Source organism: Pungitius pungitius, chromosome 10 (assembly GCF_949316345.1).
Source record: "Pungitius pungitius chromosome 10, fPunPun2.1, whole genome shotgun sequence".
Classification (NCBI taxonomy): Eukaryota; Metazoa; Chordata; class Actinopteri; order Perciformes; family Gasterosteidae; genus Pungitius; species Pungitius pungitius.
Genome location: NC_084909.1, coordinates 5,286,990 through 5,302,105, shown reverse-complemented (window position 1 = coordinate 5,302,105; position 15,116 = coordinate 5,286,990). Strand labels below are relative to the sequence as shown.

The 15,116-nt window shown below is 38.7% G+C and overlaps 1 protein-coding gene across 10 annotated transcripts; it reads right to left on the bottom strand.

Annotated features, from left to right (window-relative positions):
* Positions 1 to 236: 236 nt before the first annotated feature.
* On the bottom strand, positions 237 to 14,476 carry LOC134132810 (muscle M-line assembly protein unc-89-like). 10 transcript variants are annotated; one of them, XM_062564979.1, is made up of 23 exons: positions 14,329 to 14,476; positions 13,377 to 13,667; positions 12,357 to 12,611; positions 11,924 to 12,025; positions 11,610 to 11,663; positions 11,079 to 11,231; positions 10,668 to 10,691; positions 10,551 to 10,592; positions 10,358 to 10,396; positions 10,233 to 10,271; positions 9,790 to 9,990; positions 9,449 to 9,664; positions 8,635 to 8,763; positions 6,118 to 6,285; positions 5,966 to 5,986; positions 5,102 to 5,230; positions 4,495 to 4,680; positions 4,332 to 4,370; positions 4,207 to 4,245; positions 3,660 to 3,842; positions 2,855 to 2,983; positions 2,269 to 2,436; positions 237 to 1,637 (listed from the first exon to the last, which is right to left on the bottom strand). In XM_062564979.1, the coding sequence occupies exons 1-23, from the start codon at positions 14,378 to 14,380 to the stop codon at positions 1,003 to 1,005; spliced, it is 3,294 nt and encodes a 1,097-aa protein (XP_062420963.1). In that variant the 5' UTR covers positions 14,381 to 14,476; the 3' UTR covers positions 237 to 1,002. The 10 variants fall into 10 exon arrangements, with proteins under 10 accessions (XP_062420963.1, XP_062420962.1, XP_062420965.1 ...); XM_062564978.1 differs by having other exon boundaries at positions 11,924 to 12,028; positions 14,329 to 14,475; XM_062564981.1 differs by having other exon boundaries at positions 4,513 to 4,680; positions 11,924 to 12,028; positions 14,329 to 14,475.
* Between the last annotated feature and the right edge of the window lie 640 nt (positions 14,477 to 15,116).

Below are 15,116 nucleotides of genomic sequence, written 5' to 3'. Positions count from 1 at the left end.
ACTGTGTATTTCTTTATAGCTGAGCTTGTTCTCCGAGCGTTTCAGTGTTAAGAGGGTTATAGAAACTCATTTTTGATGTCTAGCCAGTTCATAAAGATGGGTAAGAGCCAATAAACACTGCCCCCTACTGATAGAACACATTTTTACATCTACTACAAATAGCTGCTGATGCACTCAGTATTTCTTTGTGCTTTGGTTACAGATCGGTCGTGCGAAGCTAATGTCAAAAACATCAGTCAGTTAAATTCTTTTATTTCATCATTTTAGCAATCATTCTGCAATATTATTTTGGAAAAGGATCTGAAAAAATCGTTGAACAAAAAGACGAAACTGGAAATAAGCTGCTAACACTAGAATATCTATACATTTTTGCAATAAGACATTTTCAAAACATCCAGGAAATAATGCTGCAAGAAAAGGAAAATAATTACAAAATCATTACTGCAGAAGTGTAATTCACAGGAATCACACATAACTAAAGATGAGTTTAGAATCTTTCAAATATCTCTTCAATAAATTGGCAAAAACAATCTGGTCTCAAGCCAAAATAAAGGAGTGGAAACAACATTTTAAAATACAGGGGAGAACATTCATGTCACAATGATCCATTATTTTGATTGTAGATAGAAAAGTCTTGTTCCTTGCAGCATTTTGTCGGTCTTTGATGAACTCAGAGGGAGTATTTGGTGCATGTGATGATTTTACTGTGTTCCAACACCTTCAATGAAGCCTTTTGTATCTTAAAAAAAATCTTAAGGGAAAAGTAGAGACAATCCTTGTCTTGAGAGAGTTTCTGGTCCTCGTTGCTTCCTTTCAGGTTCATCCCACTCTGAGCTCACACTGACTGTGGCTTTGTGTAAACATGTGATCTCTGCTCTGTGTGTTTTTCAGCCATCTAGTTTAAGTTCTTCTTTTGCAGGTTTCAATGACAGCATTTGTGTAGAGTTGACTTTTTCTTGCTGGGTTTCATTTAAAGCTTCACTTTCACCATCCGCTTCCTTCCTAAATGTCTCCCTGTTCTCCAAGTTGCATAAAAGCCAGCGACACACCTTCATGTTCCTTTTGTCCTGCTTCATCCCCACTACAGCTGTCATTGGGCCTTTCTCCCTTAAAGCCACACCTCATTCTTACCTCAAACACTTTGGCCTCTCCTTTATCTAACTGCCCCTCTGTGTCATGTGACTCAGGGCAGGTCTCAAGCTCTTCTTCTTCTTCTTCTTCTTCGTCTGGTTGTCCTCGTGCAGCGTCTGAGGACTGCTGATCCGTATCCGTGGTGCTGTGGGCTGGTTTGGTTCTTGGGCTCTGACGTTGATGGGAGTTTGCTGAATTCATGTCTGTTTCTTCATGTTCACCTGCATTTGTGTTATTTTCTTCTGGCTCTGTCGATGTCCTTGAACCTTTCTGTTCAAGATCAGTAGATATCGATTCGTCAGTGTGGTCTGATTCATGTCCTTTTCCTTCTCCTGATGAGTCGGATTCTCCGAATTTAGTCTCCGCAGATTCTCCGGTCACCTGACCTGAGATGGTGACGTCCTTTTGGTCTTTAGGGCCCATATTCAGAGGGCTTTGGGTCAAAGGGGAAAATCCCTGATCAGCCGCCGAAGCTTCAACATGAGTAGACGTTTCCTTTAGTGGCTCTAAAACCGACAAAAACAGGTTTAAAAAAATGAAAGAATCACACAAATGCTAAGAATTTGCTAAAGGAACAAATTCCAAAGTCCATTGGTTTCCAAATGAATCGGTCTTTCTATCAGACTATAGATAAAAAACTGAGGAGTTTCTCAAGTGACCCACAAAAGAAAATATTCTTACTCGTTGATTGAAGACAAATATCTTCTCCATGAGCAAGGGAATAATGCTTTATTTCTGTTTCCAGATCATTCTAAAGACTAATATTTACTTTATTTAAAAGGGAGCGTGTACAGTTATAGCATAGAGGTCATCATGTGATGCACTGTACCAGATGAACACATCTGTAGTCCTCTGACAGGTCATAATGAAAGACTTACTGCACAAATGTAAGACACGGTACAAAGCTTCACGTTAAAACATCCATAGTCTCCTGTACTATAGGAAAATAGTTGAGATTTTGCCTCATTTTGTTCCCCCTTTCATTTGTAATGTATTTTTTTCAAATTTTGAACATATTCTAGAAAGAATGAAAAGAATACGCAGAAAAGTCTGAGAACTTATCACCTGTTTCAGTCATTTCAGGTTCATTAAAAAATTTGCAATTGTGCAATGTGTAAGTCATTGTAAAAATGTAACCTGGATGTTCAGGAGATTTGGGGCCTTCAGGACTAGACTCCTTGTCCTCACTGACGTGGTCCGACCCACCAGCAGGTTCTGGGTTCTTCTCCTTCACAGATTCTGATTGGTTGATCAGTGGGACGTTTTCCTGTGGAGTCTCTGTGGGAAGGACTGCATCTGCATCTCCTTTGTGGTTACAAGAGAGATTCTTCTTCAATATGTAAAGTCACTGTTACTTTATGTTTTTTTTTACTCTTAATTGAACAATTTGGGCTTTTGGAAGGTAAATATGAAAGACGAAGCAACAATATTTGAAGATGTCAAAAGGTTGTTTTGGAACATTTCGGAATGTTTTAAATATTATAATAAAATGATTGATTTGTCAATAAAACAACAAATAAAATAAAAATAGATGAATTGCAAATGAAAATAAAAATCAGTTGTTGTTATTGTTGCAGCTGCTAGCCAACCAATCATGTTTGTTAACTACAAGATACACTTAAATCCAAGAAGGACTGTTGAATTTTCAACGCATCTTAGAAAAAGTGAGAAGCACAAACATTACTTTATAAAACTTTCTGCATGGATTCTCTGGTCACCTGACCTGAGATGGTGACGTCCTTTTGGTCTTTAGGGCCCATATTCAGAGAGCTTTGGGTCAAAGGAGAAAGTTCCTGATCAGCCGGGGAAGCTTCAACATGAGTAGACTGAGCTTCTGCCTCCTTTAGTGGCTCTGAAACCGACAAAAACAGGTTTTAAAAAGTGAAAGAATCACACAAACGCTAAATATTTGCAAAAGAATCAAATTCCAAAGTCCACTGGTTTCAAAATGAATCGGTCTTTCTATCAGACTATAAATAAAAAACTGAGGAGTTTCTCAAGTGACCCACAAAAGAAAATATTCTTACTCGTTGATTGAAGACAAATCTCTTCTCCATGAGCAAGAGAATAACGCTTTATTTCTGTTTCCAGATCATTGATAAGACTAATATTGACTTTTTTTAAATGGGAGCGTGTACAGTTATAACATAGAGGTCACCATGTGATGCACTGTACCAGATGAACACATCTGTAGTCCATTGACAGGTCATAATGAAAGACTTACTGCACAAATGTAAGACACGGTACAAAGCTTCACCTGAAAAGTAGTTAAAACTATAATCATTTTGCTCAATGGGTAAAGTGCTGGGCAGTTTTAAACAGATTTTACTTTTTAGTGCTGAAGAATGAATCAGTTTGTGAAACTTCTTCATCCTGAAACAGAACCCTAAAGCGGGTTTTTTTATCCAGAGTCTCCTGTACTCTAGGAAAATGGTTGTTTAGATATTTTGCCTTATTTTATTCCCACTTTTTATTTATAGTGTTTTTTTACGTTTTTAACATGTCCTACAAAGAATTCGTCCCCAAACCTGGATGTTCAGGAGATTTGGGGCCTTCAGGACTAGACTCCTTGTCCTCACTGACGTGGTCCGACCCACCAGCAGGTTCTGGGTCCTTCTCCTCCACAGAGTCTGATTGGTTGATCAGTGGGACTTTTTCCTGTGGAGTCTCTGTGGGACGGACTGCATCTGCATCTCCTTCATGATGATCATCTTTTTGTGAAGAAACAAAAACAGAAATGGAAAATTAAAATAGAGAAGAAAGCTTTAGGAGACTAAACCACACAGAAGCAGTCAAAGCTCACCAGTAAAAAGGCATTATGTGATGTTAACAATGACAAGTACTCAAACAATACAGTGAAATATGTTGATCAAAAATGTATTATCTTTATTGTATAGATTATCATAATCAATCAATACCTGAATTCACTTTCATTTGCTGTCAGAGTTTTTTACATATTAAAAAAAATTGATTAATTCATGAAAAAACAAATAAGGAAAATAACTAATACAGCATTAGTTGTTATTATGGTGGCAGCTGCTAGCGAACCATTTATGTTTGTTAACTAAAACTTACCTTCTAATCCTAAACGTTTTTTGACACGTTTTACATGTCCTAGAAAGAATGAGAAGTACAAACATTACTTTATAATAATCTTTCTGCAATGTGTAAGTCATTATAAAAACTTGTTTTACTGTCACCTTCATTTGGCATCTCCTCTTGTTTAATCATTTTAGGTTCTGTAAAAAAAGAAAATCAGAGTCAATAAAACAGCTGATTGTGCTAAAAAAACCATATTTGGCTTTCATTTAATTTCCCCCTCATTTTAGTATTTTTCCCAGTTTGTATTATAATGCAGCTCACTTATTGTAGTCTCCAAACCTGGATGTTCAGGAGATTTGGGGCCTTCAGGACTAGACTTCTTGTCCCCACTGACGTGGTTCGACCCACCAGCAGGTTCTGGGTTCTTCTCCTCCACAGAGTCTGATTGGTTGATCAGTGGGACGTTTTCCTGTGGAGTCTCTGTGGGACGGACTGCATCTGCATCTCCTTTGTGGTTACAAGAGAGATTCTTCTTCAATATGTAAAGTCACTGTTACTTTATGTTTTTTTTTATTTTACTCTTAATTGAACAATTTGGGCTTTTGGAATGTAAATATGAAAGAAGAAGCAACAATATTTGAAGATGTCAATAGGTTGTTTTGGAACATTTCGGGAATTTTTTACATATTATAATAAAATGATTGATTTGTCAATAAAACAACAAATAAAATAAAAATAGATGAATTGCAAATGAAAATAAAAATCAGTTGTTATTGTTGCAGCTGCTAGCCAACCAATCATGTTTGTTAACTACAAGATACACTTAAATCCAAGAAGGACTGTTGAATTTTCAACGCATCCTAGAAAAAGTGAGAAGCACAAATATTACTTTATAAAACTTTCTGCATGGATTCTCTGGTCACCTGACCTGAGATGGTGACGTCCTTTTGGTCTTTAGGGCCCATATTCAGAGAGCTTTTGGTCAAAGGGGAAAATCCCTGATCAGCCGGGGAAGCTTCAACATCAGTAGACTGAGCTTCTGCCTCCTTTAGTGGCTCTGAAACCGACCAAAACAGGTTTTAAAAAGTGAAAGAATCACACAAATGCTAATAATTTGCAAAAGAATAAAATTCCAAAGTCCATTGGTTTCAAAATGAATCGGACTTTCTATCAGACTATAGATAAAAAACTGAGGAGTTTCTCAAGTGACCCACAAAAGAAAATATTCTTACTCGTCGATTGAAGGCAAATCTCTTCTCCATGAGCAAGAGAATAACGCTTTATTTCTGTTTCCAGGTCATTCTAAAGACTAATATTGACTTTATTTAAATGGGAGCTTGTACAGTTATAACATAGAGGTCACCATGTGATGCACTGTACCAGATGAACACATCTGTAGTCCTTTGACAGGTCATGATGAAAGACTTACTGCACAAATATACTACAAGCAATACAAAGCTTCACCTTAAAAGTAGTTAAAACTATAATAATTTTGCTCAATGGGTAAAGTGCTGGGCAGTTTTAAACAGATTTTACAACTTTTTAGTGGTAAAGAATGAATCAGTTTGTGAAACTGCTTCATCGTGAAACAGAAACCTAACGCGGGTTTTTTTATCCAGAGTCTCCTGTACTCTAGGAAAATGGTTGTTTAGATATTTTGCCTTATTTTATTCCTCCTTTCATTTATAGTGTTTTTTCACGTTTTTAACATGTCCTAGAAAGAATGAGAAGAATACGCATTACGTTATAAAGCTCTTTCTTCAACGTGTAAGTTATTATGAAAACTTGTCACCTGTTTTAGTCATTGCAAATTCTGTAAAAATAGAAAATCAGAGTCAAGACAAACAGCTGCTGCTGTTAAATAACATGTTATTTAATTTTTTCCTCATTTTAGTTTTTCCCAGTTTGTATTCTAATGCAGCTCAGTTATTGTAGTCTCCAAACCTGGATGATCAGTAGATTTAGAGCCTTCAGGACTAGACTTCTTGTCCTCACTGACGTGGTCCGACCCACCAGCAGGTTCTGGGTCCTTCTCCTCCACAGAGTCTGATTGGTTGATCAGTGGGACTTTTTCCTGTGGAGTCTCTGTGGGACGGACTGCATCTGCATCTCCTTTGTGGTTACAAGAGAGATTCTTCTTCAATATGTAAAGTCACTGTTACTTTATGTTTTTTTTTACTCTTAATTGAACAATTTGGGCTTTTGGAAGGTAAATATGAAAGACGAAGCAACAATATTTGAAGATGTCAAAAGGTTGTTTTGGAACATTTCGGAATTTTTTACATATTATAATAAAATGATTGATTTGTCAATAAAACAACAAATAAAATAAAAATAGATGAATTGCAAATGAAAATAAAAATCAGTTGTTGTTATTGTTGCAGCTGCTAGCCAACCAATCATGTTTGTTAACTACAAGATACACTTGTCCTCCTCCTCCTCCCCCCCTCCACCCTTCTCCCAGGAGACCTTGTCACCTACTTTACCAGAAAAATAGATGACATACACTCCTCCTTCTCCAACCCACCTCCTTCCAGTTATATCGCACAGACCTCGCCCCAATCGCCCTCACTTCCCTGTTTCACACCCCTGTCCCCTAACAAAGTCCTTACCTTAATAACCTCTCCCCGTCCCCCCACCTGCCGCCTTGACCCCATCCCATCTCATATCCTACAGTCGATCGCCCCCGACCTTCTTCCCTTCCTCACATGTCTCATTAACAATGCTCTGTTATCTGGCTGTTTCCCCAACACCTTGAAGGAAGCAAGAGTTAACCCACTCCTGAAGAAACCCACCCTCAACCCTTCGGAAGTAAACAACTACACACCGGTATCCCTCCTTTCCTTCCTGTCCAAAACAATTGAACGAGCCATCTTCAACCAACTCTCCTCCTACCTCCATAGTAACAACCTCCTAGACCCCCACCAGTAAGGCTTCAAGGCGGGCCATTCCACAGAGACTGCTCTCCTCGCTGTCACGGAACAACTCCACGCTGCTAGAGGCGCCTCGCTCTCCTCCGTGCTCATCCTACTGGACCTTTCTGCAGCATTCGACACAGTAAACCACCAGATCCTTATCGCCGCCCTTCAGGAACTTGGTGTCATAGGATCCGCGCTGTCTCTTCTCTCATCCTACCTTGATGGTCGCACCTACCGTGTAACTTGGGGAGGATCAGTGTCGGAACCTTGTCCCCTTACAACTGAAGTTCCTCAGGGCTCCGTCCTGGGTCCCCTCCTCTTCTCAATTTACACCAACTCTCTTGGCTCCGTCATTCGCTCGCACGGTTTTTCCTATCACAGCTATGCCGACGACACCCAACTAATTCTCTCCTTCCCCGACTCGGACACTCAAGTGGCGGCACGGATCTCTGCATGTCTGACTGACATCTCCCAGTGGATGTCCGCTCACCACCTGAAGATCCACCCCGACAAGACCGAACTACTTTTCTTCCCTGGAAAAACCTCGCCCACCCAGGACCTGACCGTTAACTTCGGCGACTTCCGTGTTAACGCCCACTCAGAGTGCCAGGAACCTCGGCGTGACACTTGACTCCCAACTCTCCCTGACTGCCAACATCGCAGCGACGACACGATCCTGTAGATACACGCTCTACAACATCAGGAGAATACGACCCCTTCTCACTCAGAAGGCAGCGCAGGTACTGATTTAGGTTCTTGTCATCTCCCGCCTTGACTACTGCAACTCTCTCCTGGCAGGTCTCCCAGGTACCGCCATACGACCACTGCAGCTCATCCAGAATGCAGCAGCTCGACTGGTCTTCAACCTTCCGAAATACTCCCACACCACACTGCTTCTCCGTTCACTTCATTGGTTACCAGTGGCTGCCCGCATCCAGTTCAAAACATTGGTACTGACGTACCATGCTGTGAATGGATCGGGACCAGTCTACATCCGGGACATGGTGAAACCCTACATCCCAACCCGCACACTTCGATCTGCATCCGCCAAGCGGCTTGTTCCTCCCTCACTGAGAGAAAAGCACTCGACGAGATTGCGACTCTTTGCTGTCCTGGCTCCCAGATGGTGGAATGAGCTCTCTGATGACATCAGGACTGCAGAGAGCCTCTACCTCTTCTGTCGAAAACTCAAGACACACCTTTTTAGACTCTACTTTGACTAAAACACTAGCAAACCGTAGCACTAACAAATGATGGCACTTAAATTGTACTTATAATGGCACTTTTCTATAACATGTTTTGTAACTGCTTATTTGATGAAAAATGTACTTTCTTGTTACTTGTTTTCTGAGTTTGTATCTATGTGGAAATGCACTTATTGTGCGTCGCTTTGGATAAAAGCGTCAGCTAAATGACATGTAATGTAATGTAATGTAACTTAAATCCAAGAAGGACTGTTGACTTTTCAACGCATCTTAGAAAAAGTGAGAAGCACAAACATTACTTTATAAAACTTTCTGCATGGATTCTCCGGTCACCTGACCTGAGATGGTGACGTCCTTTTGGTCTTTAGGGTCCATATTCAGAGAGCTTTGGGTCAAAGGGGAAAGTGCCTGATCAGCCGGGGAAGCGTCAACATCAGTAGACTGAGCTTCTGACCCCTTTAGTGGCTCTGAAACCGACAAAAACAGGTTTTAAAAAGTGAAAGAATCACACAAATTCTAAAAATTTGCAAAAGAACCGAATTCCAAAGTCCACTGGTTTCAAAATGAATCGGTCTTTCTATCAGACTATAGATAAAAAACTGAGGAGTTTCTCAAGTTTCCCACAAAAGAAAATATTCTTACTCATTGATTGAGGGAAATATCTTCTCAATGAGCAAGAGAAGAATGCTTTATTTCTGTTTCCAGATTATTCCAAAGACTAATATTTACTTTATTTAAATGGGAGCGTGTACAATTATAACATAGAGGTCACCATGTGATGCACTGTACCAGATGAACACATCTGTAGTCCATTGACAGGTCATAATGAAAGACTTACTGCACAAATATACAACACGCAACACAAAGCTTCACCTGAAAAGTAAGTAGTTAAAACTATAATAATAATGCTCAATGGGTAAAGTGCTGGGCACAGTTAAACAGATTTTTTAAACTTTTTAGTGCTGATGGATGAATCAGTTTGTGAAACTTCTTCATCCTGAAACAGAACCCTAACGCGGGTTTTTTATCCAGAGTCTCCTGTACTCTAGGAAAATGGTTGTTTAGATATTTTGCCTTATTTTATTCCCACTTTTCTTTTATAGTGTTTTTTTTACGTTTTTAACAAGTCCTAGAAAGAATTCGTCCCCAAACCTGGATGTTCAGGAGATTTGGGGCCTTCAGGACTAGACTCCTTGTCCTCACTGACGTGGTCCATCACACCAGCAGGTTCTGGGTTCTTCTTCTCCACAGAGTCTGATTGGTTGATCAGTGGGACTTTTTCCTGTGGAGGCTCTGTGAGATGGATTGTAAAACTTGTTTTACAGTCACTTTTATTTTGCGTCTCCTCTTGTTTAGTCATTGAAGGTTCTGTAAAAAAAAGAAAATCCGAGTCAATTAAACAGCTGATTGTGCTATAAAAAACATATTTGGCATTCATTTAATTGCCCCTTCATTTTAATGTTTTTCCCTGTGAATATTATAATGCAGCTCACTTATTGTAGTCTCCAAACCTGGATGTTCAGGAGATTTAGAGCCATCAGGACTAGACTCCTTGTCCTCACTGACGTGGTCCATCACACCAGCAGGTTTTGGGTCCTTCTTCTCCACAGAGTCTGATTGGTTGATCAGTGGGACTTTTTCCTGTGGAGTCTCTGTGGGACGGACTGCATCTGCATCTCCTTCATGATGATCATCTATTTGTGAACAACCAAACCAGGAAAAGAAAGTTAAAGTAAAAGAAAGCTTTAGGAGACTAAACCACACAGAAGCTGTCAAAGCTCACCAGTAAAAAGGCATTACGTGATGTTAACAATGAGAAGTACTCAAACAATACAAGGAAATATGTTAATCAAAAATGTATTACCTTTTTTTATAGATTATCATTATTTGGTTGCAGCTTCTAGCGAACCATTTATGTTTGTTAACTAAAAGTTACCTTCTAATCCTAAACGTTTTTTCATGCTTTTTACATGTCCTAGAAAGAGTGAGAAGTACAAACATTACTTTATAATAATCTTTCTGCAATGTGTAATTCATCATAAAAACCTGTTTTAACGTCACCTTTATTGGGCGTCTCCTCTTGTTTAATCATTGAAGGTTCTGTAAAAAAAGAAAATCAGAAAACAGCTGTTTTTACTGAATAACATTTTGAGCTTTTATTTTACTCCCCCTTCAGTTTTGTGTCTTTCCCAGTGACTTTTTTAAAATGCAGCTGATAGTTAACCATTGATGTTTGTTAACTGAATAAAGTTACCCTTTGATCCAAGAAGTTTTCTCTTTACGCCTTCAACATGCCCTACAAAGAGTGAGAAGAAAGCATTACTTCATTACTCTTTCTGCAATGTGAAAGTTATCATGAAAACACTGTCACCTTTTTTTGGCATCTCCTCAGCTTCTGTAAAAAAGAAAAGAAAAAGAGAAAAGGAAGTAAACAAATAGTTCTTCTTAGTTTAGTTCATAATATTTTCAACACATTTGCTTAAATTGCAATTTTCTGTATAATAGAGAACCCACAGAACTAAAATTACAAGTCATGGACATGTATGTAAGCCTTAAGAAGCAATGTGAAAAAGGACAAGAAAAACATTTGTTCAATGTTAATATTATTAATACAAAAACGTATTCAAATTAAATTGGCTGAGGCAAGAGATAATTTTGTTTTAATATGACACAGAGTATGTTATTTAATCAAAAGCGTTAATTTGATTTTATTCATTAATTTGCACACTGATTTTTCTGCTGTACATATAGACATATAAACGTATTTCATTGCAGAATTTACCTTCATGGTCCGAATCCGTCCCTTCGTTTTGTTTGTCAGAAAATGGATTTCTAGATTTATATCTTTGAAAAAGCTTTTGAACGGAGGGAAGAGTTGATTCTCTGTGTACAAGATTCCTTTTTTCATCTTTCTGAGCTTCCTTCTTATTTGAACCTGTAAAAAAAAATATCTTTATAAACTGCATAATAAGACTTCTTGAATTTAAGCTAACAAATACACCAACAATGTTGTAACGTAAGGCATTAGATATTCCTGCAGATGTCGGTCAAAGGCCTCTTATGATCGACTATGTTTTTGATGCTGATCTGGAACCGAAATTTAACTGCAGCGCTACAAGTGATCAAATCTAAATAACAAAATGTATCATGTCAGCTAAAACATTTCATCAACAAACATCTGCCTGCCTGAAATGAGTTAATACAATTAGCCTATTGGTGGACATTTAATATGAACATACTTGAATTGTCTAAGTCTTTTATGCCAAATCAATGCCAAACGACTGCTGGTTCAAGCCTACGTACAAGTTCATACCTTCTTGACTTCCAGGTGAGGATTGTTTTTCCAAATCATCTTCTGCAAAACATGCTGGAGCCGAGTGCATGAGGACAGAAAAAAAGGACAAAAGCTGAATATTTTAGTTGCATATAATGTGTGAATTAATGTTAATAAAATGTTAAATAATGCTGCAGTTAAATAGCTTCATTCTTCACACTGTTGATCTCTTGAAGACAGTGAACCTCAGTGTATATTTACTGTATATTGGAAATATATAAACTAGTACTTTTAGGTTAAATCTTTTTTAGATTAATATTTCTGGTTAAGGTGTCATTTTCTAGATTCTTTACCTTTATTGTGTCGTTTAAGCCAAAATATGGCCACACACACGAGGAGTAACACAAGAGCAATGATGATGACTGCAATGGTGATCGCTGCTACAGATGAACTTTCTTCTGCACAGAAACAAAGTTTAGATTTAACACAGCTTTGCGTTACATTACATTCAGTACCAACAACGTACAAGTAGTAATGTGAAACTGGACATTTTATTCTAGAAGCTCAACATATTCTCTCTTGATCCAAAGGATGAATTCATTTTAATATTCACTTTGAAGAATGAGATCTATTAATACATTACTTATATCATTGATGACGTGAATGAAACACTTCTACTCCTTTTCCTGTCTCATCTTCTTCTCCTGTAACCACTGGTATTAAATAGATCTAAAGTCTCTATTTAAACATCTTGAATGGTGAGTGACTTTAAAATTGAAATCTTACCTGGGTAGCAATCCTTTGCAGTGAATGTAGTCGTTTCCTTGCTCAGCAGGTTGCTCACACTACAACTGTATACTTCATCATCATGTTCCTCCCCCAGAGGTATTTGCAGCTTTGGGCCGACCTGCAGCTTTCCAGAAGCTCCCCACTCAAACTTCAGTGATGGTTGAGGCTCTGCAGAGCACACCAGCTCTCCGGATGAGATCACGCTGCCGCCCTCCTTCATCTTACAGGATATGGTGGGTCTGCTGACTTTGTCTTAATGAATACATCAATAAACACACAGTTAAATCATAAGTCAATAAATAAATGATTCTCTGTTCCTCCGATTCTAAGATTTAAATGTAAAAATAAGTTTAGACAAGTATCAGGTTTAAGGATAGGAAACAGGGTCATGATTCTTTTGACTGACTGTTGGCAGAAGACAGGACACCAATGGCAACTACTTACTGACTTCATCCTTATGTATTAATTCACAGGAATTGCTATTTTTACACTGAATAAAAGGATACATAGACTTTAACAATATTTTCTTGGGAGTAAAGTCTGAACTGATATATGGCCTTAATAAAAACTAAGCCAATATGACCATAAACATGGGTAACATATTAAGAGATAACAGTTTTATATGAGGCTTTGTCTAATGTTAAAAGCCTTGCTGTTGAAATGTGCCATAAAAATAAACTTGTCTTGCCTTACTGAACTGACCTGCATTTATTTCCTCTTTGGCCTTCACAGTCAATGTTTATCGTTACTACTGTGATGTTCAGAATGCTCCGTTTTTAGCTTTCTCTTTACAATTTGACAACGATGTTGCAGTTTTCTGTTGATCAGTGTCAAAGAGAAGTTATAAAAAAGTGAAACGTGAAAAGACTGTCCTTTTTCTCTCTTTGTTGGTTTGGTCTTCAAGCCATTTAAGGGCATGGAGTTGCTATAGCAACGCATCAAGTTGCTAGTTGTATAATGCAGGTATCTTTTGTGATCATTTAACTGCATATAACCACTTTGCTTTTTCAAACATACCCATGACCTCCAGTGCATAGTATGAAGTACGCAACACGTTGTTGATCTCTATTTCCAGTTCGTAGTCTCCGCTGTCTTCCAATCTGAGGTGAGCGATAGTGAGTTCTGCAGTGACCCAGTCAAGAGTGATCCTGTTTTTATATGGACCGTACACATGTTGCTCTTTGCCATCAAACTCTGCCACTTTGTTGCCTTTAAATTTCCACAGAATTCCATCAGGCTGTCCAGTGATGTCTGGCTTCAAGGAGGCATTTCCCCCTTTGAGACCAAATGTTGAAGTCTGCCCAGCAACTAGAAACAGAGAGAACAGAGACGTGAAGGAACATACTGCATTATATGAAACATTGAAGAGTATGATGGACACTGAGTTAATAGGTAAAAACATCTGTACAATCTAAAATAATCTACGATCAATTTTTGAGAGTCGTCACTGTTGTAAAGTTGATCAATGAAAAAAACAGGAAATTGAAAACATTTTTATCAATTGATTGTGGTTGTTTATGAGCAACATTGTCAAAAACGAGAAGTAAGAAAACAGATGGAAAAAGTGGACCCAGATTGACGGATTGCAATTCACTTCAAAGTAGCACCACCTCCAACATAACTCAAATAACACAATGGAATCTGAGCCATTTCCTTCTCATTCAAACCATGAATCAAGATTATTTCATCAAAACTTTGAAGAAAGTTCAATGCAACATAAAAGCAAACAAACTGCAGCCTCCATAAAGATCATTCTACAGCACAAGTACAGGTGTAACTACAGGTGTATACACAAAGGATTAGGTGTATTAGGTGCTCTACAACATCAGGAGAGTACGACCCATTCTCACTCAGAGGGCGGCACAGGTACTGATTGAGGCTCTTATCATCTCCCACCTTGACTGAGGAACTACTTTTCATGTCGAACCCAAAAGTATAAATGTTAACTATTACCGACGTGTAAACTCACCCAGGCACGAGGGAATGATGAGGAAAAAGATGAGAAAATACCAGGCAGCCATTTCAAGGAAGAAAGATCTCTTGTGCAGCCACGTTTTACGTTTACTTTCACTTCGTAGCAGGAGTTAATGCTTCAGCGGAAACGGGTGAACCAGGTGGACGACCTGCCTTCTCAACAGGGTAAAGTCCACAGATTGTTATCTACGGGCAAGTTTTATAGGGTTTTCTTTCGGAGGAGGCACAGCCTCGATCCCTACAAATAATACAATACTCCAACATCCCCTCGGTATTCGTTATGACCACAGAAACATAATAGTGTTTATTCTCTGCTTGTGGCCTGAACCCACAGGTCAGGTGGTAGCAGATCAGACTTCTATGTGACTCAGAGGTTAAACTAATCATGCACCTGTGGCAGAATCACCTTTAATAAGGCAGAACTACAACAGAGTCCCACATGCTGCATTTCTTCGGCCCTCGTGAACACCGTCCACGAACTCAAAGCAACGTCACATATCGCTGCGCTGTGGACTTCCTGTCAGACTGCAACTAACCAGGATTTTTTAAACTGTGTATTTCTTCATAGCTGAGCTTGTTCTCCGAGCGTTTCAGTGTTAAGAGGGTTATAGAAACTCATTTCTGATCTAGTCTGATCTGTTCTAGCCAGTTCATAAAGATGAGTAAGAGCCAATAAACACTGCCCCCTACTGATAGAACACATTTTTACATCTACTACAAATAGCTGCTGATGCACTCAGTATTTCTTTGTGCTTTGGGTACAGATCGGTCGTGCGAAGCTAA